General features: G+C 36.4%; 3 protein-coding genes across 7 annotated transcripts; 1 reads left to right on the top strand and 2 right to left on the bottom strand.

The window, feature by feature from the left end:
- Nucleotides 1-286: 286 nt before the first annotated feature.
- Nucleotides 287-18,672, top strand: Didum (dilute class unconventional myosin). Of its 5 annotated transcripts, none has more exons than XM_072011789.1 (23): nt 287-675; nt 762-904; nt 8,448-8,872; nt 9,351-9,651; nt 9,727-10,044; nt 10,380-10,868; nt 10,945-11,151; nt 11,332-11,454; nt 11,548-11,846; nt 12,284-12,902; nt 12,999-13,190; nt 13,257-13,619; nt 13,709-14,008; nt 14,106-14,211; nt 14,683-14,869; nt 14,977-15,009; nt 15,195-15,393; nt 15,469-15,562; nt 15,691-15,747; nt 16,126-16,296; nt 16,379-17,054; nt 17,120-17,402; nt 17,492-18,672. In XM_072011789.1, exons 2-23 carry the CDS (start codon nt 878-880, stop codon nt 17,609-17,611), a joined length of 5,589 nt encoding a protein of 1,862 aa, XP_071867890.1. In that variant the 5' UTR covers nt 287-675; nt 762-877; the 3' UTR covers nt 17,612-18,672. The 5 variants fall into 5 exon arrangements, with proteins under 5 accessions (XP_071867890.1, XP_071867891.1, XP_071867892.1 ...); XM_072011790.1 differs by having other exon boundaries at nt 287-904; nt 17,492-17,659; nt 17,945-18,672; XM_072011791.1 differs by lacking the exon at nt 14,977-15,009 and having other exon boundaries at nt 288-904.
- Nucleotides 18,673-18,739: 67 nt separating this feature from the next.
- Nucleotides 18,740-22,222, bottom strand: Cct5 (chaperonin containing TCP1 subunit 5). Its single transcript, XM_072011797.1, has 7 exons — nt 21,984-22,222; nt 21,082-21,506; nt 20,817-21,009; nt 20,227-20,496; nt 19,723-19,908; nt 19,156-19,474; nt 18,740-19,081 (listed from the first exon to the last, which is right to left on the bottom strand). The coding sequence occupies exons 1-7, from the start codon at nt 22,089-22,091 to the stop codon at nt 18,948-18,950; spliced, it is 1,635 nt and encodes a 544-aa protein (XP_071867898.1). The 5' UTR covers nt 22,092-22,222; the 3' UTR covers nt 18,740-18,947.
- A 450-nt stretch (nt 22,223-22,672) lies between these two features.
- On the bottom strand, nt 22,673-27,207 carry Spab (space blanket). Its single transcript, XM_072011798.1, has 6 exons — nt 27,046-27,207; nt 26,350-26,547; nt 25,737-25,863; nt 25,509-25,658; nt 25,234-25,322; nt 22,673-25,147 (listed from the first exon to the last, which is right to left on the bottom strand). The coding sequence occupies exons 2-6, from the start codon at nt 26,509-26,511 to the stop codon at nt 25,004-25,006; spliced, it is 672 nt and encodes a 223-aa protein (XP_071867899.1). The 5' UTR covers nt 26,512-26,547; nt 27,046-27,207; the 3' UTR covers nt 22,673-25,003.
- Between the last annotated feature and the right edge of the window lie 43 nt (nt 27,208-27,250).

Raw genomic sequence — 27,250 nt, 5'->3', positions numbered from 1 at the left:
TGTCACGACTGTTAGGTAATATGTCGTTACAATTTCGTTAATAAAAAGATCATTCTAAGGTTTATTTCTCAACGATGAAACTTCGTAATTGAGAAGATTGCTGAAACAATTCTAATTTACTGTCGTAGGATGTGAGAAAATCCACTCGTCTCATTTTTCGATTCGCCTGTGAGATGGCGTAAAACTCGTAGTTCGATCTTCGAAGAGAGACGTCGATAGCCAGAACAAATATGAAAAAGAAGGAAAGAAAAGGTTGCTTCGGCTAGAAAGCCGAAGAGTAGTCGTGCAAGGAGTCGAAGAGGGGCGCCGAATCTAAACCCGATAACGAACCAGCTGGTGGCAGTGCCGTCGGACGACGTTTACGTGGAAGTACGGCCTTCGCGAAAAATTCATTTCTCTATCCAATCACTGTCGAATGATTGTAACGAAGAAATTTGAAAAACGATAGAGACAGTGTCACAAAATCAGGAATTGTTAAAACGATTACTTGTGATTCTTGTTATCGGTAATTGGTGATCCATCGATTTTTGGTGATTCCTGATCGAAACAAGGCAAAGCAAAGGGAACAGAGAAGAAGAAGAAGAAGAAGAAGAAGAAGAAGAAGAAGAAGAAGAAGAAGAGGAAGAAGAAGAAGAGAAAAAACAAAAACAGAAACATGCCTTGACCGCACCTCAGGTGACACCAGGATGTATTGTATAGTCGAAAGAATATCACTGTGCTTGTAGCGCGTATAACTTTTGATTGGACGACAAATGTCGTAGGTATTCTTATCTGTGCTGAGGTGTGTGCGTGTGTGAGTGAAATCGTGTGTGGCTGTGGGTGCTGCTCTCCTCGATTGTATCTGACCTGACCCAGGTGAGCACCTGGACCAACAAAGATGACTACGAGGGAGTTGTACGTGAAGGTACGAACCAGTTCAGATTCTCAGGCCGTCGCAGGTACACGAATCCAGTTCTACGATGGCAACTGGTTTAGTAGCATTGTGACAAGCTTGTCTGTTGACATTTACAATTACCTTTTCATGAAATCTCTCTTAAAGCCTGGCGAGAAGGTCTCTTCCATTATAGAACAGTACAAGAGGTAGAATTTTAACTTGAGTTTGTGAATCGAATAAATAAGTTTCAATAATGACAACTATAAATGTATATTATCGTGGAAATGATCGTGAGTCTAGTAATTCTTTGAAAATCGCGGAGGATTGTTTGGATAATTGTCAAATTACAAAACGAATTTTCGTCTCCTATGTTACCTGAATATTTCGTTAGTTATTGCTAGCGTATCTAGTTTTATAATACTGTGCAAACTGCATTTGCGTATTCTCTTTAAAATTCCGAATGGAAGAGTCCGTTCTGCGGAGAATCAGAGGAGGTCTTTCGGTAAATATGTTGGAGTAAATCTCATGTAAACGTATGCGAAATTTTCCCTGGGAGTTATCCAATGTTTTAAAACACTCGGATATTTCTATTCCTTCTTCCGATTCTCTGATAACAATTTTAAAATATATCTGCTCGATTTCGGATGAATATCTGGCGCAAAAAAAGATTGATCGATCTTCCCTATCTGCCTGATATTACTATCGTTTCATTTTATACGAATTTAAGTGCATGGAAATGCGTTATCGATTACGTTTTTGAAGTTCGGAAAAGTTCGAAGCGCGTCGTTAAAACTTGAAACGAAGCAAGGAAGATTGAATATTATTTTGTAAAATCGAGCGAAACTTTCTTCTTTTCTATCGCCGATGCATATCGTGCATGGTTAATTGTTTGAGAAAATTATGGTATAGACAATATATTGTTGCAATTAGTTGGGAAGTATCCATTATCGATTCGATCGAAGGTGTCTTTCTCAAACTTAACTACTACTTTCACAAAAGGTGCCTATTCCTTTCAATTTTTATAGCAGTAATTTGCACTGTTTCGAACTATGCATGACCTTCTCAATATGACATTTCAAATTATAATTACATGTATCTTATCGATCTCGCTTGTACAAAAAAGAGATTCGACACTCTGTATGATTTAAACGATACGACAATGATAAGTACGTGAATTATAATTCTGGTTTATAACAGAAAGTAGTCGAGAACGAGGGACGAACAAGTCTAAAATCTAGAAGTTGCTTTTAAAACAAAAATCAATAATTGTCGTATGGAAGCTCGGAGGCTCAAGACCTAAATTTCGCTTTAAAACCAGTGATTACGACTAGGTTGTCGACCACGATAACATTTGTTGTATACAAACGAAGCGTTTCTTGACAAGAGATTATTGCGTCGAAGCATTAGTTACGTCCCTGAGTAAGTATCGTAGCACGTAGAGTCTCTAGTTGTATTATAATCGTTAATAATAATCGTTATAATAATTAGGCAAATTATCTATACAAAATTCAGGTAAACTAAAATATTAAAAAGTAAAGTTCTGCTCGTATTTAATTATAACTTACCCACGAGGAAATATCTGTTAACCATGCATAAATGAAAACTGGGATACGGTGTTCTGAATTAGCTGATAATTACTTGGGTCTTACTATGCGTGAGAATGTTACGTACAAATTGCACAGTGAACGTAAGGGAACGATACTGTGAGAATACTTAGTCGACGAGAACAGAGAGTTTAGTCCAGCCCGAACCTGCCCCTTTAAGGTCGTGCCGTGGCTCTCCATCTTGGCTGATTTATTGCCTTGGTCAAGTGAACTGCGGGGGTTGTCCGAGGTCGTATCGCAATTTTCGTCCAAGTTACCTCCAATGATATTTGCTTCTTAATAGCGCTAACTACTAATAGCAAGAAAAACGTGGTTAGAATATACTTGCAACCGTTAATGGACATTACATCTGTAGATACTGGTAAAGTCAGGGACACCTATTGCTCGGTACAGAACGCGCGTATTGATTTAGTCATCTTATGGATGGTCTTTGAGTTTTACGATTTATAAACGCGAACAGAGAATAATATATCGCGTACGAACACAGCTTAGCTCTTGAAGGCCACGAATTTATTAATACGAATTTTTGTTTCGTTATTGTCATCCTATAATGATATCATACACGTGTTTCAAAAATAACAAAATTCGAACTATTTTCTCAGGGAAAAGCTCTTTGCAAACTTACGAAACAATTATTTATTAACACGTAATGCTGGCAAAGAAAGAAACAAACTCTAGGAAACAATGTCGAAATATTATTTTTGTAATTTTTCATTCTCAGTTTGAAATACTTGTTCGACGATTTTCATGTTCTTTTAACATAGGATTAAATTAATTCCTGACGTGATCGTAATATTAATTTGTAATTACCGCGTACGATGACCGTTCTACGCTTCTTTTAGTATCAAATAATAACGAAACATCCAATTCCACTGGTTCGATTTTGTTAATTCCTTGATTTAGAGAAAATGCTTCCAGGTAAATTTCCTTACGACGACCTTTAAAGGTTAAAATGTTTCCTGGCGTGAAACTCTTGTAATAATTAATTACGCAATAGCAAGTGCTTAACGTTTTGCGAACTAGTTTCGACACGTTTGAATGTAACAGGCGAACTCATAATGAAATAGAATGTCGTCTAGGTACGATGCTAGCCGGTTTGAGACACAAGGAAATAATGAAATTATATTATGCAATAAATTGAAACTCGAACCGTAGTCTCGATCGCACCTTTACATTTAAAGGTAAGCTAACCCCATTCGAGACTGTTGCTCGCACGATCAGTTCGAGGAACGTGATCGCTAAGACTTCTCTTACGAACGGGCAGTTCCCTTTCTCTCGGAACAGAAAAGCAAAGCGTCTTGGAATAGGTCGTTCTCCTTGCTTCTTCGTGGCCCGTCACAAGGAGGCGCAAACAGAGTCACTATCGTGGACATTATGCTCCGCGTGATTTTATCCGAAAGGTCAAGGAAGATTTCTTTGAAACTCGTCATCCCACGATGACCAATGTGTTAATCCGGGTATAACGGTTTCGTAGAAATATTTTCGTCATTCTGCCCTTCTAATTCTTCCACGTTCGTAAATTGATCTCGGGTGCCTTGAAAAATACGCGTACAATACGAAGAACGCATTTTTGTAGACTTTCGTTGTCTCGTGACGACAGCACCGTGATACAGCAATTTAGTCGAGAACAGAACTGTCGCTTGGTTAAATACGGTGTTTCGATCGCCCTTTTGTGCAACCTCCGTCAAAAACAGAGGATTCCTTATAGCAGTGTCCCACGAAGGCATCCCGCTTCGCGATCTTACTCAACACTGAAAGTATGAACTCACATTCTCACGCTCGTAAACTTCGCTCGATGAGCATTGTGCATTTACATTTGCATTTGCAGTTACATTTTATATGACGTCCTTTAAACTATAGCGTCTCGAGGATGCGTTTAAACACTTGCAGAAACTACCTCTCTCTTTCTTTTATGAATCTATTACGTATACAGGCATAATATAGGACATTTTTAAAGCTTTGTTAGCACTCTCTTCTTTATTATTGAAATTAGTAATACCAAATATGAATTGGTTCCAAGTTTTATAAATGACATCACGGTAGCTGTATCTCTTTCTAGCGTTATCGAAATTTGAAACGTTTTATACAACGCATAACAGATCCAGAAATGCTTCTATAGTTTCTATAAATACTCAAATACTTCCGCGACTCGCTATACCTATCTTCTGCATAGCTGAGATCGATAACACATCAAACATGATCGAACGATATGATACAGCCCGCAATCAAGAAATACGTACTCGGTATGAAAGGCACGTTTATCTTTAGCCTATTGAAAGGGAAACTGTTGGGTGCACAGGGTGCATGTGACACGGTAGCTCGCCACCGGTGTCAACGGTGCCAATTTCGACGCACGTGGTAAAAATCATACGTGGGCGGGAAACTTGACCTGGTTATTCTCGATAACGGAGAACCTTTCTCAGGAACAACGATGCCGAGCTACGGCGATCGATCTCTCGACGACAAACACGACGTCAAGCGGTTTCTAGGTGTAGCATGATGCTCTCTAAATGTACTTCGGATTTGCTGCTGAAAGCGTAACAACGTTAAGCCTTGGCAACACAGTCGCGAATAACATTTTGCGATAAATGTTAAAGTTCACATCTGCGTAAATCATCAACAATAACAGAAGCAGGAGAAACGATAGCAGACACCGAGGAACGTTAACAATAATCGCAATTGTTATTTGTTACGTATTGAACAAACGAACAAGTGCGAAGATAAATTATTTCCCACGTCGGACGTACATAAAAGAATATGACAGGCAATTTCAAACGTATCTACATTACCGGAGTATATTTACGCCACTTGTGTTACGTTATTACGTTAGGGTCTTAATTTTCAAGAGAAAGGTTTCCGCAATCCTTAGCTTTCATTTTGATCAATAAGCGAGCAGAACGATCGCAGATACGCGTGTAAGGGATTTCTACGCATTTTAAAGCTCGCCAAGTTGTATTCTCTTGTTACGCGAATACGTACGAGTCGTGAAATCTGAATGTATTTTGTGGGAGGAATCAGTGGCAAAATGATTCATTCTGGAGTGGTTTCACGGTTGTAGATAAGATTATAACATGTATCTTCCCTTTCCTATGTTTACGTGAATATTAAAAATAAAATTATATGCTCGTGGAATAACGTCATCGTGATGACGTCATAAAATTGTTATCACGAGATCGTTATTGTCAAACGCGAAGGTATTTTTAGTCGCGGAAATGGATTTTCTAATTGCATCTTACGCCGACGAAAAAATTGATAAATTCCCTGGCACGCGTTACAAATTATATAAAGATACGTTGTTACGTTCCATTCGTTTTCGATAATAATAATGATAATAATAATCGGTGATATTGAAGTTATCGAACGTAGTAAAAAATTGCGTAGTTTGAACATTGAAACGAGTCGTGAATAGAACGCGACAGAAGCCGTAGATCGGTGGTCTGTTGGCGAAGCTCAGACACAACATGCGAGTGGACTGTGTTCATGCAGACACCAGAACTTCCCCTATATTTCTGCGATACTATGTTGCACTGCGTCAGAAATATCTTCGAAATTATCTCTTGAGTTGGTCGAGCAGCGCAACGATATTATTGAAATATTTTTCTTTTTTCAGAAATTTCGCATTCAGTGAAAGTTATGGTTAGGATAGACCCGAAATATTCATGAATGGGAAGCAGAGATTTACGTACCTAATTTCTAGTTACGCAACTTACGAAAGCCGTGAGAGAAGTCGAGGTTGAGAGAACAGCAATTAATTTAAAAGGAAGAGGGGAAAGTCGGATATTCTCATCTTCGAACTTAGCGATTGTCGCGCTTAGATTGAATCGCGCGCGATTCGCTCTCATTCTGACCACCTTTTCAATTAACAAGCCGCGTGGGAACCCGGTAGGATTTTACTTTTTATATAGCTTTCCGTGAGTAAGACTTAACAGAGTAATCGTTATTTGGTACGTAACGTAGAAAGCATGGGAACTACATACTTCTTTGGTACACTTTGACGAACGAAGTCAACCATCAAACGTTCATCGTAAGAGAAAGGGTAGGATTTGTTGGAATTAGAACAATAGAATATTCTACGAGTCATCGACCACTTTCTTTCCGAAAAGTAAGCACGATCGAATGTACGAATAAACGTTGAAATCGCGAAGAGAATTTATCTGCTACTTTGCTCTTCGTTATCGTCGAAATATTTCCTAATACTTTTCTTCCGATGATTTCGATGAGATTCGAATTTAGGAAATACATATGTCGTTGAATTTTTTCCGTTCAAATTTATCGATGCGTCACGGATTACGTTTGCTGGAAAGGTGTAGCGTATTACGAAATTCGCAGAGATGCGTCCACCGGCGAATTTGTAATTGCACAATGTGAAATTGCAAAGTCAGCAGTAATCAACTAACCTCGAAACGCGAAGATACAATAACTACACTTAGAGTAACGTAGCGTTAGTAATCATTGCTGAATTATAGTGCATAGTTTATGACTGAACGTCTAAACACGGTGATGCTCAAAATTTCGAGGTTAATCGTTCCGTTAATAATCCCGCGAAGGGAGAAGTATTCCATATCGCGAGAAAGTTGTAATTATTGGTTTAATAATTTTAGTGAAAGCATGCCGAGGTATGAAGTTACTTTTAATTAAAATATCGACGGCGTTGAAAATGAAATTTGTGTATGTACCACGGATATCTACATATATTCTTCTTGATTCTTTCTCGGTATCTTTCGAACGATGTCTTGCATAATAGTTGAGTCATGAGAGTTCACGGTTAATTTTCATTTCTTCCCAGCCATAGCTGTCTCATATACGCGTGTCACCATTCTGTTTAAAGGCAGAGCACGCGTTTCAATCGTTTTAACCGGTTTTCGAATATCAAAACGCGACAGCGTAAATACAATGATGTTTAGAGAAGACAGCAAACTATACCGTTGCTCGATATTTCTTCAGCTCACGTAATTCGTCTTTTGTCTGTACACCGTGCTCGATAACAGTACATTTTGGTATTTCGTGTCTCATTTGTATGATAGCGAGACAAGCTGAAGAACCATTTCCTTGATACCGTTACGAATCTTTTTATCTTCCAAGGAGAATTACGTTCAACAGTGTTCGTTTTATCTTTGAAGTATCTTCTCCTTTGTTGAAATAGTCCCTTTAGTATTGATAATTTTGTAATTAGAAAATACTACGTTCAAAGGTGTTTGTTACATCTTTGAAATATCTTCTCCCTTTTTGAACAAGCTCCTTTAGGGTCGATGATTTTGTAATTAGGAAAAATGATACTCAACAGTGTTCGTTTCATTCTTGGAAAAGGAAATATCTTTTCCCAGTTTTGGAGAACGTTTCTCCAGAAATCGATAATTTTATAGTCACTGTATTTCCGAACACGTTACGGAAAAACGTGTCGCGGTTAAAGAGTAATAACGGTTCTAACGCGATAACCAATCACGATTTGGCGCAGTTGGCGTCGTAATCGATATGCTGTATTGCCGACCTCATTTTCATACGTACTTCTCGCAAAAAGGAAAAGCGGGTCATCTTTTCAAAAGAAGGAAAATTAGACGCCGAGTAATTAACTCGTACGAGCTCGTCCGTGTAGTTGAAAAACTTCTTGCTCGGGCTCGTATCTCAAGGCGATATTTCACCGTTGAATCGCGAAGCTTAACTTTTAAAACAATAATGATAGCGTGAAGTACTTTTCAACGTTATATCGCTAACATAAATTTACCATCATAACGAACTGTAAAGTACTTACTATATTGACGCATAGGTGCTTAATAAAAATACTGATGTTGAAGAGAAATCCGTGTATCGTTGGAGTTAAAGTAATGGTAGAGTTAGATTCGTTTTATTATTGCTTTACAACGTTGCATCCTTAAATTTGCCATCGTAACGAACTGTATTGTACCAGGTCGATGCACAGATGCTTGATAAAAATAAAAATAGACGTATTGAAGAGGAATATGTGTTTTTAGGGTGGTAAGGTATGGGTGCCGCACCCAGAAAGGGTTTGGGAAGGCGCGGTGCTTCTGGAAGATTACAAATTAAAACAGCGAACCTTGAAGGTTCTTACGGACGATTCCAATCAGACGAAGGTCTTGGAGATCAAATCGGATTCCGATTTACCACCGTTAAGAAATCCTGATATACTTATAGGGGAGAACAACTTGACGTCGTTGTCGTTTCTTCACGAGCCAGCTGTTCTGTACAATCTACAGATTCGTTTTCAACGACACTGTATTTACACTTATTGCGGTATCGTTTTGGTCGCGTTTAATCCATACAATGAACTTCCAATTTATGGCAACGACACGATATGGGCGTACAGGGGTCAGGCGATGGGCGATTTGGAACCTCATATATTCGCCGTCGCTGAGGAAGCGTACACCAAGCTGGAAAGGTTGAAAGCTTCTTTAGTCTGTCACAAATTACTTAACCCTTTGAGTGTTCGCTAAAGGTATCAGAAACTTAAAAGCCTAACACCTAGCAAGGAACGTACAAAGAATAAAAAATACACTCACATCTTTAGACTTTTGATTTAATGTAAGAAGATGGCAGAGGATAAACAATGAAATGATAAGCCCATTTAGATTTTTATGATTTTAATGTCAATAGGTGAAAAATATGTAAATGCCTCGAATCGAGAAAAGTAAAATATTTAAAAATAACTGACAAATGACAGGAGGTCTTTTAAAAAGCAAGAATATTTCTAATGTTAAGACGGTCGATGATTTTGAAATGTTCAGGAGGATAGAATCTTAAATTACCTGTATGGTGTTGAGAAGAAGCGTTGCCTGTACGGATTAAACACTCAGAGGGTTAAAGGTTATACAGGCAGGTGATGGTTAGAGTTTTTAAATGTTGCATAATAAACGTAGGGAAGGTCACGACCAATCTATTATCGTTTCTGGAGAATCCGGCGCTGGAAAAACTGTCTCTGCAAAATACACGATGCGATATTTTGCTACCGTCGGTGGTTCAACGACCGAGACGCAGGTCGAGAAGAAAGTCCTTGCCTCTCTACCGATCATGGAAGCTATCGGTAATGCAAAGACAACGAGAAACGATAATTCCTCGAGATTCGGGAAATTTATCGAGATTCAATTTAACAAACACTACCACATCACCGGAGCTAGTATGAGAACTTATCTTTTGGAAAAGTCAAGAGTCGTGTTTCAGGTATTATTAATTAGTACACCTGTCGTGTTCGTTTCTTTACGAATGAGCCGATTAGTTAAACGAATGATTTTCTAGACATACGAGGAAAGGAATTATCATATATTTTATCAAATGTGCGCAGCCGCAGCGCGTCTACCTCATTTGCATTTGAGCCACCAGAATAAGTTTCACTATCTAAATCAAGGAAATGATCCCTTGATAGATGGCGTGGATGACTTGATGTGTTTCGATGAGACGATAAGCGCGCTCACCATGCTTGGATTCTCGTCCAAGCAGCAGGACGACATGCTTCGTATTTTAGCAGCTATTATGCATTTGGGAAACGTGAATATAGGGAATGCCGATAACCAAAATTCGAGCAATGAAAACGACACCGAAACCAGTTATATTCATGTAAATATCATGATTTTATCTTAACGGAGATCCACTCTGCTTACACTTGGTTAAAATGTTCTATCTGGCATTTTCTCATTTTTCAAGACACGGCGAAATATTCGAAATTTATCCCGTGTCCTTTAGCTTTCAAGCATAGTTATGTTGTACAGGCTGTTACGAGATAACGATTAAACATTTCCTGCGAAGCGAAGGAAAACAAATATGACACAAAGAAAATGATCATTTTTCATTGATAGAAAAGATTCCGTTTTCTTCGGTTTCGAACTAGATAGGACATTTCGATCAAAGAGAACTGTACTGACATTCGATGTACCTTGTTACAACCTTTTTAGTCGTCAGACAAACATCTGTTGATGATGTGCGAGCTGTTGGGCACCGACGTAAACGCGATGCGAAAATGGCTGTGCCATAGAAAAATCGTGTCGATGAGGGAAGTATTCTTGAAACCAATGAACGTAGAGCAAGCGATTGGTGCTAGAGACGCACTGGCCAAACATATTTACGCGGAATTGTTCAACTGGATCGTAGCTGGCATCAATAACTCCTTGCATTCTCAAAACAAACCCCAGTGTTTCATCGGTGTCCTGGATATCTACGGTTTCGAGACGTTCGAGGTCAATTCTTTCGAACAGTTTTGCATAAATTACGCGAACGAGAAGCTTCAACAACAATTCAATCAGCACGTCTTCAAGTTAGAGCAGGAGGAGTATTTTAAGGAGGAGATCGAATGGACTTTCATAGACTTCTATGACAATCAACCTTGTATCGATCTCATCGAAACGAAACTGGGTATCCTAGATTTGTTGGACGAGGAATGTAGGGTCGGTGATGCTTTTCATTTTTCTTCAAAAACTAATTCGCTAAAACGTACAATAGTCAAATGGCCATTTTATGCAGATGCCGAAAGGTTCGGATAGTTCATGGGCGGATAAACTTTACTCGAAATGTGGAAAATCGAAACACTTCGAAAAACCACGATTCGGAACTTCTGCCTTCTTGATTCACCATTTTGCCGACCGGGTGCAATACGAAACGACTGGATTTTTAGAAAAAAACAGAGACACCGTTATCGAGGAACAGGTTGACGTACTGCGAAACGGAGACGTATGTAAAATTCACGTAACTCGGTGCTTTGGATTATGGTTGCAGTAGATGCATGTTCTAACCAAGCAAATGTTGGAAAAATACAAATAAAAATACAAATATTACAAATGCATCCACTGTGGCCATAGCCTTATGCGTAGATCGCTATGTAGAAAATTTTCATACTGTTTATTGTTTCAGAATAAGTTATTGAAGAAGTTATTCAGCGAAGAGGATCCGAAGCTTCTGGTACCATCGAACGTGAGACTGAAAGTATCGGCTCAAAAGCCAGCATTAAATTCGCCTAAGCAAAATAAGAAAACGGTAATTTGATGCTAATGGGGTGCAGAGTTTTTGCTGTAATTCTCTGTTGGTGATTTTGATCGATAAATGTTTGTTGTTGTACAAAATCTGTAGGTAGGTTCGCAATTTCGCGACTCCTTGAATATGTTGATGTCTACGTTAAACGCAACTACACCGCATTACGTGCGCTGTATCAAACCAAACGATACCAAGGAAGCATTTGAATACAACCCAATTCGTGCGATGCAGCAATTACGGGCTTGCGGTGTCCTAGAGACAATTAGAATATCCGCCGCTGGATTTCCCAGTCAAAGAACATACAACGAATTCTTTCTTAGGTACAGGAGCCTCTGTAAATTCAAGGATATTCGACGCGACGACCTCAAAGAAACCTGTCGACGAATATTGGGCAGGTCAGTTACGTTCACTTTCCATTATCGACCCACTTTCTTTCTCCTTCTATAATAAATTTATAGTATAAAATAAATCTCCTATTAGGATATTCAGAAAACGTGTAATATTTTTGATCAGTCGATTAATTCTATCAATAGAATATTTTATATGTATATTTATTATGCCCTTTTACCGACGACTTAACAAATACTAATTGGACGCCAAATGTAGCAGTTAAACAAATTAATCTCTCATTGGAAATGTATATTTCTATGATGACATAATACATTCAAATTTTTGCTAATTTTCGCTGTGAACTTTCCAAACTACTAAAGTACAATAAGCTCATCTTTTCTAATACAATCGAGAGTTATCGAGTAAAGTAATGGCACATCAATTGCTCAATAATGCATTAATTCCACAGAAATAGAATATAAAACAACTTGAATTTCCTCAGGTACATCAAAGACGAAGATAAATTTAAATTCGGCAAGACGAAGGTTCTTTTTCGTGCTGGTCAGGTAGCTTATCTAGAAAAGCTACGAGCGGAACGACAGCGAGATGCTTGTGTTATGATCCAAAAAACGGTGCGCGGTCTGATATGCCGTAGTAGGTATAAGAAGATTCGATGTGCTGTGCTTGGTCTTCAAAGATACGGGAGAGGATACATCGCTAGGCAGAAAGCTCAGGCTGTGAGGGAAGAAAGGGCCGCGACGAAAATTCAAGCTCGTGTCAAAGGTTGGCTGAAGCGGCGTCGATATCTCCAGATAAAGCGCACAATTCTCGGTATTCAGACGTACGGCAGGGGAAAAGTGGCGCGGCAGAAATACGAACGAATGAAAGACAATGCGGCAGCGATTGTAATTCAGAGATTCGCCAGGGGTTACCTTGTTCGAATGGCGTGCAAGAAAAAATTAAGAGATATTATTACCGTTCAGTCTTGCATCAGAAGGCATATGGCGAGGAAAGAGTTTAAGAGATTGAAAGCTGAAGCGAGAAGCGTGGAACACGTAAAATCTCTGAACAAGGGATTAGAGAAGAAGATCATGACCCTGCAGCAAAAGATCACTGAGCTTGTATGTTTTAACAACGTTATTATTTACAAGTTTAGGCATATATGAATAATATTGGTGTTAAAGGTGTTGAATGTTGGAACACTGTTTGGTTTCTAGATGAAAGAGAATCAGGTATTGAAGAACGTTCAGAACGAGGTGATAGACTTAAAACACAAATTAGAAGGACTGAAATCCGTAGAGGCGGAGAATAAAAAATTAAATGCTATACTAATAGAGAAAGCGAAAGAATTAGAAAAGATTCAGGATATCGTGAAAGCTGAAAGAGATGAAAAAATGGATATTTTACAGGTAACTTGTTGGAAATGTTCGGTTAAATTGTGGTATAGGGGATTGAATATCGTATATTTTATTTAGGACAAGGAAAGAAATACACAAGAGAAAGAACAAGAAAATATGGAGCTTCTGGGTGAAATCGAAAAGTTGCGAAAGGAACTTTCGGTAGCTAATGAGAAGTTGAAGAACAACCAACGCGGTGCTGAAGAGAACTTGAAGTACCGTTTAGAACAGGAAAAAGATCTCCTTCTGCTGGATCAGGACCAGGATCGTGGCGCCTATCAGAAATTATTGAAAGAGTATCACGAATTAGAGCAACGTACAGAAATGTTAGAACAGAAACTGGCTATGCATGCTCCTGCACACTCGCGTTCTCTTAGCAATGCTTCCAGCAGTAGCGGCCAAATCGTGTCTACGGAACTTCCACCAGATGACCAGAATATCGTAAAATCATCTTTTATATATTTTTGTCTAGATTTAATTCATTTCTGTGATATATAGTTTAACATTTCGTTTAATTCCGTTTAAATAAGGATTTGGGTTACGGTTCGGTAAGATCGACTGCTTCTTCCTCGACTCCTTACTCACGACTGGAAACGATTGACTGGAATCAGCAAAGGTCAGATAGCCCACCCGATGGAGAGGTCCAATCGAATAAATCACCTGCCGAGACGAATGGTCCGACACACGCGCCAGTAGATATTGGATTAGTGTTGAAGCTTCAACAGAAATTAAAGGATGTTGAGAAAGAGAAGGGAAGATTAATCAGAATGGTGGAAGATTTAGAACGTGATAGTCCCGAAGAAACTTCGAGGATGCAAGATACATTTAGGGTAATTTCACGTGCTTAGGAACTCGATCTATCGAAACGATAAGTTAGTAATACGCAATGATGATATTAAAATTAATACCTATTTCTGGATTTTATAGCTTCAAGAATTGGAAATGGAAAATGCTCAGTTAAAGAAAGATTTAGGTTCTTTAAGAAAAAGCGTTTCCTCGACAGGCCTAACTGGTGCCCAGCAGAATCTCATGGGTAATTTGTTAATTTACATGGCTAAGGAATTTTTTCATTATTTGCTTTGTCGTATACTGTAATCGAATGTCGCTTTCTTCATATGTCTTTGTTTAGTCTAATTTTAATATATTATACTTTTGTTCTATTTTTTTGCTGTGCCATTAACCAAAGCTTAGTATATAAGATATGCAAATATTGCATCCTCATAGATTTTTATTTTGCTTCTTGCAATCCTTTATCTGCTTGATGTATGCACGTTAACGTTAATAAAACACATTCTCCCGCCTCTAATACCGAATAACCATAGTTCATATCATGCCGTTCCCTGATGTGACTATTTATAACGTTGAAAGCAATAAAAGATTAAAAAGGAAATTTGTTTTTCTTTCGCACTTTCTCTTTGTTTTTACATCATATAATCTGCTTGTGAAATAAAAGGGATAATATAAATGGATAAATGAGGAGTGCGATAAATAATTTCCATTTTAGGACAATTCGATGCGCTTCAAGAAGAGCTTGAGAGAAGACGAGAAGAATGCATTCAACTGCATAGCGTGTTGGCAGATAATACACGAAGAATGAAGAGCTTAGGCTCGAATTATGGCCGCGATGTGGACATTATAAACGAAGACGGCGAATTAGTACTCGCCTTCGAAACACAGAAAAAGATCAACAGGTATTTTGAGATTTTCTCGAAGTTTGTAATCTTGTTTTTGACGAAAGAGAAATGTTAAACCGTATCTAATCGTGTTTTGTCGTTTGTGCATGCACTTCAATTTTCAGTAGACTTAAGACAAAGCGAAAGGCCTCGAGAGAGTGAGTTGAGCAGATAATTTGCCGCGATTAATCAGCGATCTTTATCAGAAATCAACGAAACTTATCGAATGTCATTCATTATCAAATATCTCATACATCTAGCGCTAGTTCCTTCGGTTTCTTTCGATTGAACAATTTCATTGAAAGTAATAGGCGAATCGACATTTTGTGTTTTCATTTAAAAGGCAATTAGAAGACGAGCTTCAAATGAAGGAGAAAGGATGGCGGGAACAGAGGGATGAATGGCGAGCGGAAATCGATAGGTTACAGGAGGAAATTGAGAAGCAGCAGAAGTTACTATCCGTGAATTTGAGCAAATCGCCGCAGACCCAGACTGAGGCATATATGCAACACGAAATTGCCAGGCTAACGTCTGAAAATTTGGTAAAGTTAATTTTAGTTGTCGCATTAAATAAAGTTTTAACATAACATTTATTAATAACGATAATTTGGATATAGGAATTGCAAGAAAAATACGACAAAATAGCAGAAGAATGCAGGAAGTTTAAGAAGCAATGCAAGATACTTGCGAAACGTCTGAGGGATGCAGGCTGTGAGTATACATTACTAAGCAAACTATGTAAATTCTCTTGCTTTTAAACGATATAAAAGGAATGGTCGCGTAGTAAAAATTATTGAAAAGTAGTATTAAAATTGTGTAATATTTAAATGCTTTCTAAGATGAGGGAGACGATACTAAGGAACATAAGGACCGCCCTCATATGTCAAGGGGCGCCGGTGAGTGCGTGGTCCAATGTTCATTTCCATTGCACTTCACATATACCATAATTCACCATAATTCTTACAAATTAGCATCTATGGTACCATTACATCATTTGCCATGTGAACTTTGAAACCTCGCATATTACTATAGGAGACTCAAAATTGTCATAATTTTATTATTACAATAATTATATACAATTATTGTTATAATCTTTTATCTTATTTTCAAACTTATTTCATTTCATGCCATTCTTGATTCTATTTACTTTTTCGGCTCTTTTTGTTTATATCTTCGATTTATCTATTTGTTTTTTCAGTTTTATTAATTTATTTCCACCTGATTTCGTAAAACTAAAAATTATAAAAAAAAAAAATAAAAATTCTTTTTTATAGTGCCAGATACTGCAGAACCTGTAAGCGATTCTGCGATAATGTCTTCCAATAGTCAGTCGGGAGATAATGGAAGTAATTTGCCAGTTATCCGAAAGAAAGAAAGAGATTATGAGGGCATGTTCGAGTTTAGAAAAGAAGATATCAACATAATAATACGTCATCTCGTTTTCGGTAAATTTAGATAACTTCACTTGTATTACATAATTTGGATAATGCCAGTATCTTTTGAACTGTTATAATTCTTTTTTTTTAGAGTTAAAACCTAGAATCGCGGTGACATTACTTCCTGGTCTGCCAGCTTATATTCTTTTTATGTGTATAAGGCATACAGACTGTGTAAACGACGATGAAAAAGTGAGATTGTTATTAACGGCATATCTCAATGCCGTGAAACGTGTAGTTAAGAAACGCGAGGACTTTGATTGTAGCGTACTCTGGTTCAGTAACACCTTGAGATTATTGCATAATATGAAACAGTATTCGGGAGACAAACCTTTCCAAATCGAAAACACACCAAGACAAAATGAGCAATGCCTTAGAAATTTCGATTTAAGCGAGTATCGCCTAGTATTGAGCAACGTGGCGCTTTGGATTTTCAATAATATCGTAACGAACCTTAAAGAAAGGATTCAAGCTCTGACTGTCCCTGCTCTTCTCGAACACGAAGCTATATCAGGCTTGGATTCTAACAAACTCGGTCGACCACGATCATCCTCTATGGGAGAAGAGCCAGAATCAACTCAACAAAAGCTTAATAAACTTCTCGATGAACTTACTTTAGTGTATAAAACTCTTCAGTATCATGGTGTTGATCCTGAGATTGTCGTGCAACTTTTCAAACAACTGTTTTACTTCATGTGCGCTAGTGCTCTGAATAATTTGCTTCTCAGGAATGAACTTTGTCACTGGACGAAGGGCATGCAAATAAGGTACGTGAAGGTTTGCTAGGATTATTTAATGTGATTACTTAATCTTAACATTATTCTTTCTTTAGATATAATTTGAGCCATTTGGAGCAATGGGGACGAGATCGAAGATTAGAAGCAGCATCCGAAGTGCTTCAGCCAATTGTACAAGCAGCACAGCTTTTGCAAGCTCGTAAAACAGATGAAGACGTAAATTCTGTGTGCGAAATGTGCAACAAATTAACCGCGAATCAAATAGTGAAAATTCTAAATTTGTATACACCAGCTGACGACTTTGAAACGCGCGTGCCAGTTTCGTTCATCAAGAAGGTACAGGAAAAATTGAGTGAACGTGGTGAGAACAACGAACAGGTAAGTCTAAATTTTGCTACACCTATCTATTATTGGATCGGTTACGTTAATAAAGAAGTAATTAATGGATAATCAATCTTCTTTTTCAGCTGTTAATGGATCTTATGTATTCATACACAGTAAGATTACCATTCAATCCATCGGATATTCGACTAGAGGATATCGAAATACCAGAAGTACTTCATTTACCCATGCTCAAAAAGGTGTAATCATAGGAAAGGAAAAACTTAGAGGCCCTGCTGTGCATATAATTTTTAGTTGAGTAACAGTCTAATGAATAATCGAATTCGTATAGTCTATTTATTAAAAAAAAAAAAAAAAAAAAAACAAAACAAAAAAGAAGGAAACAAAAGAAAGAAAGGAAGAATTAGATTACTTTCACAAAATTAGATAACGCATCGAGGGGGGTCATCGACATTACATTTTATATATTTTTTTTTACTCGTGTAATTTGTATTTTATAAAACATCATTCCTATTCTTCCGCGTAAGTGTCAATTTAACGAATTCGTTCTGACAAAAATTTTCGTTATTAATATATAGCGATTGTACGTCAAGACTTAAGGAGGATGGTGTTGATATAAGGCTCTGCTGGAACTTGCGATTTAAACATCTGAATTGAGTGAAGACATTGGACGTACGTTAAATAAGAATAAGTGAGATATAAGAATGCAAGTATATACGATGAAACGAAGTGCCGAATTCTGTATCGTATGGTACAGAAATGTTGTTATGGAGATTAAAGATGTTTAAGAAGTGCGTTGTTTCTTGGTGTTGTTAGTCTATCAAAAGTTGTTATGGCAAAATATTGCAACTCCAAGCATGAATTTTATGTATGTAATAAATCTATTGGAGATGCACTTATTGTGTAAAAACAGAAAAAGAAAAGAGATATGCGTTATGCTGGGATAGATTGTATATTTTGTGATAAGAGAAAAACTATCTGTCTATCCCCATAGACCGAAGGCTGAAGATATCGGAGAAAAAGAGAGAGGAAGATAGAGGTATACAATGTTGTTATAATATAATTTATAAATGTACAAGCGATCGTATTTTGTGCCATTTTATTAGTAGAATGTTACCAAATTGTTTCTTACGTTGATCGATCTGCATTTACGTTTATGCTTTATGAAATAATTTTGGAAACAAAATTCCCACAACCCGGATTATACAGGAAAGAATATCTGTCTACACGATTATACCTTGACTCGATGTGACAAATTTATTTGTTCCTACGAAGAAAATAAAAAAGAATCATTGATGGAATCGTATACCCCACTTATTCAATACACTGCACATATTAGTAGCAAAAATACATATTTAAACAAAAAAATTAAATTCTGGTGAAAGTAAAATCATTTATTTATTCTGTATCACAATGCTGCCGCATAAATTATCATTATTACATCGATGACAGGAAGTAAACTAAGTTAAATATAATTATTATTCATTAGAAATGTGAATGAAGCTGGAAGAAGCAAAAATAAGGTGAAACGTTAAAAAATTCCAATAATGCAAGTATCGAAGTAAAAAATACGCAACTTCCTTAGGCAACATCGCCGGCATCGTTTGGTGAACGTATGTCATCAATTTTAAGTATCATTTTGACCAACTGTGTAGCCAATACAATTTGTTGGGTTTTGCTCGTCAATGTTTCGATGACGTTTTGGACTTTCATATCTGAAAGGAAATGAATAATTATTTATTCTTAACTATAACAACGAAAGATGAAAGTGCAATTATAGGATACATACCGAAAGTACCACGGTTTAGGCAATCTACACCAAACGTAGGGTTATTTTCAGCCAATTGTGCTGCTTTAATGTTAGCTAAAGCATTTACAGGTGAAAGGCCAGAATTTTCAGCAAGTGCCATAGGTACGGCTTCGAGCGCTTCGGCAAATGCACGGAAAGCATACTGTTCCAAGGTGCTGATCTTGTTGGCTTTTTCAGCACAAGCAAGGGCACAAGAAATTTCAGGGGCACCTCCTCCATACAAGATTTTTTCATTCTTGATTACATTACGAACTGTACATAGCGCATCATGGATAGCTCGTTTTGCTTCTTCAATGATCTAAAAATTGGAATAATAATTCATAAATTTGCATATTCTTGCACTGAATAAATAAAAAAAGAAATATGTAAAATTGTAGCATCAGAAGAAAAATTCAAATTAAACTGATTTAAATTGAATTAAATTAGATAAAATATATGTTTTAATGCATTATTCTTGCAAGGTGTCTGGTCAGTTAGATACATTTGAATATCGCTGAAATTCTCCTTGCTTTTATTTCTTTTACAAAAACTTTAAGTATTGCTTACCATTTTGTTCCCTCCGCGGATGAAAATAGTAACTGCTCGAGAGTTCTTGCATTCTTCGATAACAAGCATTCGATCCTTGGTAGTACCAAATGTTAATTCTCTTACAACACCAGCATGACCGAGTTTTTCCGGTGTCAATTCTTCGAAACGAGGAACAATACGACCACCAGTAGCAATAGCTATTAGCTGAAACAAATTTGCTACTGTTTTTTACTAATGCTTTTTTACAGTTTTTTATAAAGTTAACAAGAAGGAAAAGAATCAGGCCTTCAGATCTCATAATCTATTGGTCATTAGAGCTACAGCAAAAGAAAGTTAATTAACTAATGCATTTAAAGGATCTATATCGTTATTCTCATAATAGAAGGCTATTATGAGAAAATGAAATCCCGAAAAATTATATTAGCTTATTAACTTAACTTTCACTCTCTTCTATTGCGCTTTGTCATCATTAGGCAAGTAAATTGATCATAATAATTGATCATAATTAGAAGCAAAACTTACTTCAATTTCTGGGCCACCAACCCATCTGACCGCGGGTAATTCACTTTGAAGAAGGAGATGATTAGCTTCATCATCAAATCCCCATTGACAAATAGCAAGCGTGGCACCGGCATTTTTAACCCTCTTCACCATCTCGGTGAATTTTTCTTGTTCATATTCACGCAACGCTCTATAATCATCGACTGAAGTGACATCCAACTTATGTTTAGTTTTTGGCTTAGGTGGTTCAAACGGACATGTCAAAATAGCTAATTTGACATTTTCTAATCTCTATAACGTGATAAATGTATCTCCATTAATAATTTCATTGATTGATAAAATAATTTATTAAAAGAAACAGTTCCTTCAGCTCTCATAATCTTTTGATCATTGAAGCCACTGCAAAGATCAGGTTATTAAATAACTACTTAAACAGAAACTTTCACTTTTTCAGAAGTTAACAAAAGAGTAACCAAAGAAATAGTTTCAAGTCTTGACAATAAGTAAGCTAAAGAAATATCCTGAATCTTCACCCTTCTCTGTTTCAGTTTGTCATCATTAGACAAAGTAAAATATATCAAAAAGTAATCTAGTAAACTAACTAACTTTACCTTAGGCATTTGAGGATGACTAAAGTCTTTGTCAATAACAACACCGCGAACTAGGACAGTATCTTCCAATCTGCCTCCAACTTTCCCTTCTAGTTTTATCAATTCAAAGTTCACATCACGTGCAACAGGATCTAAAACTGCAAATACAGCATTTACAGCTATTTCTGCCATTTGTCTGTGACACTTGTTGATGCTAAAAAAGAATAAAGGTATTGCTTTGTCTTGTTCATATTAAATACAAATAATCAAAAAATGTCCTTCTTACATCTTTGAACCAAGACTGGTCATGGCAATCTTTATATAAGGTTCTAGGTTGTCGGGAGTACCCTCAAAATCATGAACAATTTTCTTTAGGTGATCTGTTGCACATTTTGCTGCCATTTCAAAGCCATCTGCTATTCGAATTGGATGAATTCCTTTGTCTAACAGTTGCTCGGCTTGTTCCAAGAGAGCACCTGCTAAAACAACTACTCCAGTAGTACCATCTCCAATTTCATCATCTTGAGATTGAGACAACTGAACCATTAGCTTTGCAATTTCATGATCAACATCCATGTTTTTCAAGATTGTTGCCCCATCATTTGTTACAGTGACATCACCATCAGAGCTGACCATTAGTTTGTCAAGCCCTCTAGGCCCTAATGAGGTTCTCAAAATATTGGCTACATCACGGGCTGCCAAAATATGTGACTGCAATTAAATAATTACTTATTAAACATGTTATGTATATATTTTATGTAATATTTGTCAAAATAGTATTACAGTAATAAATTTCCTGGATTTCATTGGACTTATACAATAGTACTACTGATCTCCTTATATGGTCAAAGATCAATATCATTGTGTTTCATTCAGCTTTCTAAATTGCATGAATATTACTTTAATGAAAAAAGAATGAAAAGATACAAATAATGTACAGACTACAATTTAAGATACAAGTATATATATAACATTAGTTCAAATTACATCATTTTAGTAGCAATATTAGGATTAGATGCCAAGCCCAAAACGTCGCCATTATCGTTTCACGTGGTCGGTCCTTTAACACAAGCTTTCAATTTATAAATTCAATGAAATCATGAAAACATATAAGAGAAAAATGATCACTATTTTTTTTAATTCTATAGACGGATAGGAAAATTATTCAAAAAATGTTAGTTTACGTACCTTGATGGCATCAGTGCCGGTTAGACGTTTTTGCCTTTCCTGGTTACGAAGAATAATAAAAGGTCTACCATATTCATCAAAGGCCACAGTACCAGGTATTGCGGTCATTTTAATCGTCCAAGAACCTCGGACACTATGCTTAAAATAGTTTTAATGAGAAGAGCGTCGTCTATTCTTACAAACTTACGTTCCTTCGTCGTCACTACACGACCATTTTGTTGTCCATAGCGGATATTGGTAAGTGCGTAGTGCCATCTATTCTCGAATATTCCGAGTCTGCTTTAGGTTAAGAATGGGAAAAGAGGGAATTTTGAAAATGAAAACCAAGGCTGCACAGAAGAAAAACTACAAATTTTTCTCTTAAACATTGATGAACCAATCGTATAAAAGAACTGTCTAGAAAACTCATTACCGCAACGCTTTACTCTAGAAAATGTACAAATTGCAGGAATTTTCTATCGTTTGCTTAAATTATATACATATGTTTCTATATATTTATTATAATATATATCATATATATATATATTATATATATAAATGAAACTTTTTGAAAATATTTTTAATTAAGTAACATCTTTTAGATATAGCCGTTTTTAGTAGAAAGAGTCTTAAGAAATTGTAAAAAAAAGGAGAGATAGAGGTTTTTTATGGGGAGTGATGAAATAGTAAACGAGAAACAGGTTTAACTGTTTTGTATGCACCACGGTTTATTTCACATTAAACTATTATAATTCTGTATTATAATCTTGAACGTTACATATACATAGTTATACACATATAATTATTCTGGAAATAGTTCATCTGAAGAGGTACTTTTGACTCCAGGCCGCAATGGCCATAGTCCCTCAATGAGTCGTACGTTTAAATAATATGTTTTTGGATAGAAGTTTTCTATCCAAAATTTCCACGCTGGAAACAATTTACTATCCTATGATATGTATCAGTTTTATTTATTAGTTTACCTTTACTTCTTTGGTTCCACGAATAGTATTAATCGAAAGACTAAACAAACCGTATAAACAGGAAGGAACGAAGTCGACAGTCATAAAGGGATTAAAACATTTTGTAATAGGTATCTTCTTAACCGCTTGTTATAGTTTCCAATCAAACTTAGAGCTGCAAATTATTCACCTCGAACAAAGTAATCAATTAACCCTTGTGAGATGACGTACGCACGACGCATCGAAGGGTAGTTATATTATGTTATAGATATACGTTTGCGGAAAATATATGAATACTATATAAATATATAGCGTTTTGGTATACATATCGATCAAAGATAAAAATATAATTTCAGTAAGATATATCTCGTAATAACATTCACATTTAAAACTTTCTTAATGGATTAGGCATTCACATAATATGTGTTAGAGTTCCCTTATACGATAAAAGATCAACGATGGAAGTATAATACCATATAACTAGAAATATGTTCTCTTTGTGTGTTTGGACTCTCGATGACTAGCACAATAGCATAGAAACGAGGGGTTGTCCAGATATCGCAACAGGTACTTTACGCATCAGAAAGTGTTTCACGACACTGTTTTAAAATAACACTGCGTCTCTCGTGATTACAATTGTAAAACATTTGCTTCATTCATATTTTTCATCTTCGTAACTATGTCGATAATTAACACGTCTCTTTTCTTATATATCTTTTAAAATCTCGACTCTGATTAATATCTAACATAACGATTTTCATATACATACATATATATATATATATTGTTTTAATTATATTATATTTAATGTTAGGAGTTTAATAACACTTAACGAAGCGGCCTCCGAGGTTTCAGTGTTCAATAGAGCGATTCCCGCGATCGATGCTTAATAGATCGATTCTCACGATAAATATTTGATCGAGTGGCTACCACATTTAAATCAACATTTCTTTTAATTGTCTACGTACATACGTATATCTCTAATAATTTGGAATATACGCTAGATAAAGCAAAACTTCACTGCTATATCCTTCAATTTTTTTCTGGATTCGTGTCAATTAGAACGCTTTACTTTCAAATTTTACTGTACGACTTAACGGTAACGCATAAGTTACATTTGTTAAATACCGACAAAGATGTTCGAAAATTTCCAAAGTGAATGTTCGATACAATCGAGTAAATTCCTATCCATAAATGATTCATAATTAGACTTGAAACATTTATCTGAAATCTTAATACTATTTCAATGCTCGACTCTTTCTCATGAAAAATAGTCCTTTATCGCTGATATATGAAGAACGTTTGATCTACGAGAACTTGAAAACCAGAAGAGTGAAAATATATTTTATTTTGTGTGCGTTTGAGATATTTCAGTATATACCTTAACAGTAAATTTAGGAAATTTGATTCGGCGATCTCTTGAGATCGTAAACCTCACCGAAAGTAGTTTTTGTCGTGTACAGGGCGAAACAAGTAGGAAGTACTCTACTTTTCAAGAATTTCTAACAAATTTTTTAATCTAACAAATTTTTTAATCTAACAAAATTTTGTCAAAGTTAGATATTACATTTAGCGTACGCACTGTTCAAAGCTTTTCTAGCAGTTTCCCATTGCTATCGTCATTGAGATGTCAACTTAGTCTAATTCGAACATGTTTAACCAAAAACAAAAATGAGTAAAAATAAGACTAACAACGTAGTAGAAGAAAAGAAAATTTTCTCTTCCATCACACAGCCTGTACTCGTCGTTCATTAGAAGCTATCAACTTTTAAAGACACGCTGCCTAACTTTTCTCGTGAATATATATGTATATATAGTATATCTTATAATCCTATAAGACGGACTATTCTGATATGTATCGTATTTGTCAGTCGTAATATTTGGAGGAAAATAATCAAAAAGCGCGTTTAACGATTTTTCTACTTCTTTGACCTAACAGGCAAAAGTATAAATAAAAACAATTTAGGGAATTTCGAAGTAATAGACTTATCCTAAGTTCCTAAAAGTAATGAAAAGGAGTATTTGATTCATGTAGACATTTCTTCCATTCTCACCAATTTATGAGGAACGACGAAGCTCTTAGGCGAAGGGAACCCGTTTAAAAATTCGATTTCCCTGTCCAGTGATCCGCTTTTCACCAGAAGTGTACTGGACGATAGATTTTATCTGGTCCATCGCAACTGGTCCGATGCACACTAGAGGATCTTTGAAATACGAACAAACCTAATGGAAAAGATAACTTCCGTAATGACTTCTATTATTAGGAATTATTCCGATTTGATGTTATTTTTGCCCGGAAATGCAAGTACCTTTCTTGGTGTTTGTCGATGACGTCTTTGAAGCTGACAACACAAACCGCGGCTGATATCGCATTCCCCAGACATATTACATTCTTCATCTGCGAGAATTAAGAATAGGATATTCTAAATTTAGAAGTTAAATATGATATAGTTCTTACGTAAGAGAGCCTGCTCCTTTGACGTAATCGTTTGTGAATTGACCTTTATCGATTATCTCTACATTCTTGTCACGTAAAAGACATTTACTGGTATTGACAGCATCGCCCACATATGTTTATACGTACTATACAATTTATTTGAAGTCACTGGTGGCTGACACGAACGAGTTTCGCTGCCAGCAACCTCGGCACACAATAAACCAGTTTCACAGTCGTTGTCGTTCCTGCAAAGTTCTCCCTGCTTCTGTCCCAATTCGAAAACGCAGTGGCCAATATCTAAAATTTACAGGCAACTTTGTACCTTCGACTATTGTCCTAAAGCTGTGTAATGAAAGCACAAGAAACGAGAATTACCCCCATCGACGTTTACACAGATGAAAGACGGACAACACTGGTCGTTAGCCGTGCACCTTCTTTCATAACATGGTACAACTTCTTCCAAAGAGTCATAAGAGTATCCGTAGCTGGTAGATAACGGACGCTTGAAATGAAACGTGGGACATTAGTGTGTATTATTCGATATCATTGTCGAGAATAGAGCAGCTCATGTTTTTAACTAACGCGAATTAAATAAAATGCGGAGAATTCGTAATTATATTTTTCGATTGCCGTTACATTTGTTAAATCCTTTAAATTTGTGGTAAAGAATGAAACAACTATTGATATGTGTGATTTTTGCTATTATACAGTAAGGAGTAATTATAAAAACATTTGGATAACATTTCTTTGGGAAGATTCGCAATGAAATCTCTTTGATCTAATTGATAGTTGCTAATGTTACTGTCCTCGTTTTAGAGAATTATATTGAAATATAAAATCCCTTGCACATAAATCGTATAATGTTCTATAGAAATAATATATCGATCGCATGCCGGTTGTACTGCGGCAAAGTTGCAACAATTGTCTACTGTATAAAGATATCTCAACATTGAAGAAACTTACTCGTTCGAACTTCTTTCTTTCGTACCTGATACAATCCTGTTTTGGGCATATGGTCACCGTGACTACCATAGCCAAGATTCGATAACATTTCTGGGCTGAAACGATTAAAGAGACCGCCCCATGCCTCCACTTCAAGGTGCATCGTGCTCGTCAGAGCAACCATCATCAATGCGACACACGTGTACATTTTTGATCTCGTGCAAGGACACTGCTGTTTGCACCCCTGAAATTTAATTTGCTTTATATATTTATATTAGTTACTACCAGTAACTTTTTAAATCAAATTTAGTACGTATCACGGAATAGAATGAAATTCAGTGAAATATAAGCAAACGAAGAAATATTTATCCTTTCTATTAGGAAACTAAACGAACTGTATTCCTTGTATTTACGTAGTAGTTGTTGCGATATACGTTGTAATTAAATTAATATCGAAAAAAATGTCAAAAGTGGTAAAAATTTATGGTAAAGTGCTAGAAAACAAAGAATAATTGGAGTTTTTTAACGAGCATCGAACATTTTTTGAGGATGATAAAGAAACCTTTGTAATAAATTTTTTAACATGTACCGACATTTTATTGGATAAGATGGAGAGAATTCTTTACAAGAAATTCGTTTTTAAACGAAGACGAAATAAGGTTCTTGAACAGAGTGAAAGAAAAAATGTTCCTTGATGGTCTTACAAATGGCAATTCAAAAATAAATTTCAACTTGAACTTACAATTTTTTTACTGTAGCTAACTTGCTGTTGTTTCTACTTAGATGGGTCAACCTGGAAGGATCAGCTGCTTCTTCCTGGGATCAACAAGTCCTCAATGGAGCTTGCTGGAGGACTGAGTCGGAGCCGTGCTTGCATCGACAATCTATACTCCTACTCCCTTGTTCCGGTTTCCCTTGTAGAAGCTCGTGCAAACATTCGCGCAAGC

Source organism: Bombus fervidus, chromosome 10 (assembly GCF_041682495.2).
Source record: "Bombus fervidus isolate BK054 chromosome 10, iyBomFerv1, whole genome shotgun sequence".
Lineage (NCBI taxonomy): Eukaryota > Metazoa > Arthropoda > Insecta > Hymenoptera > Apidae > Bombus > Bombus fervidus.
This window is presented reverse-complemented; position numbering and strand designations above follow the sequence as displayed.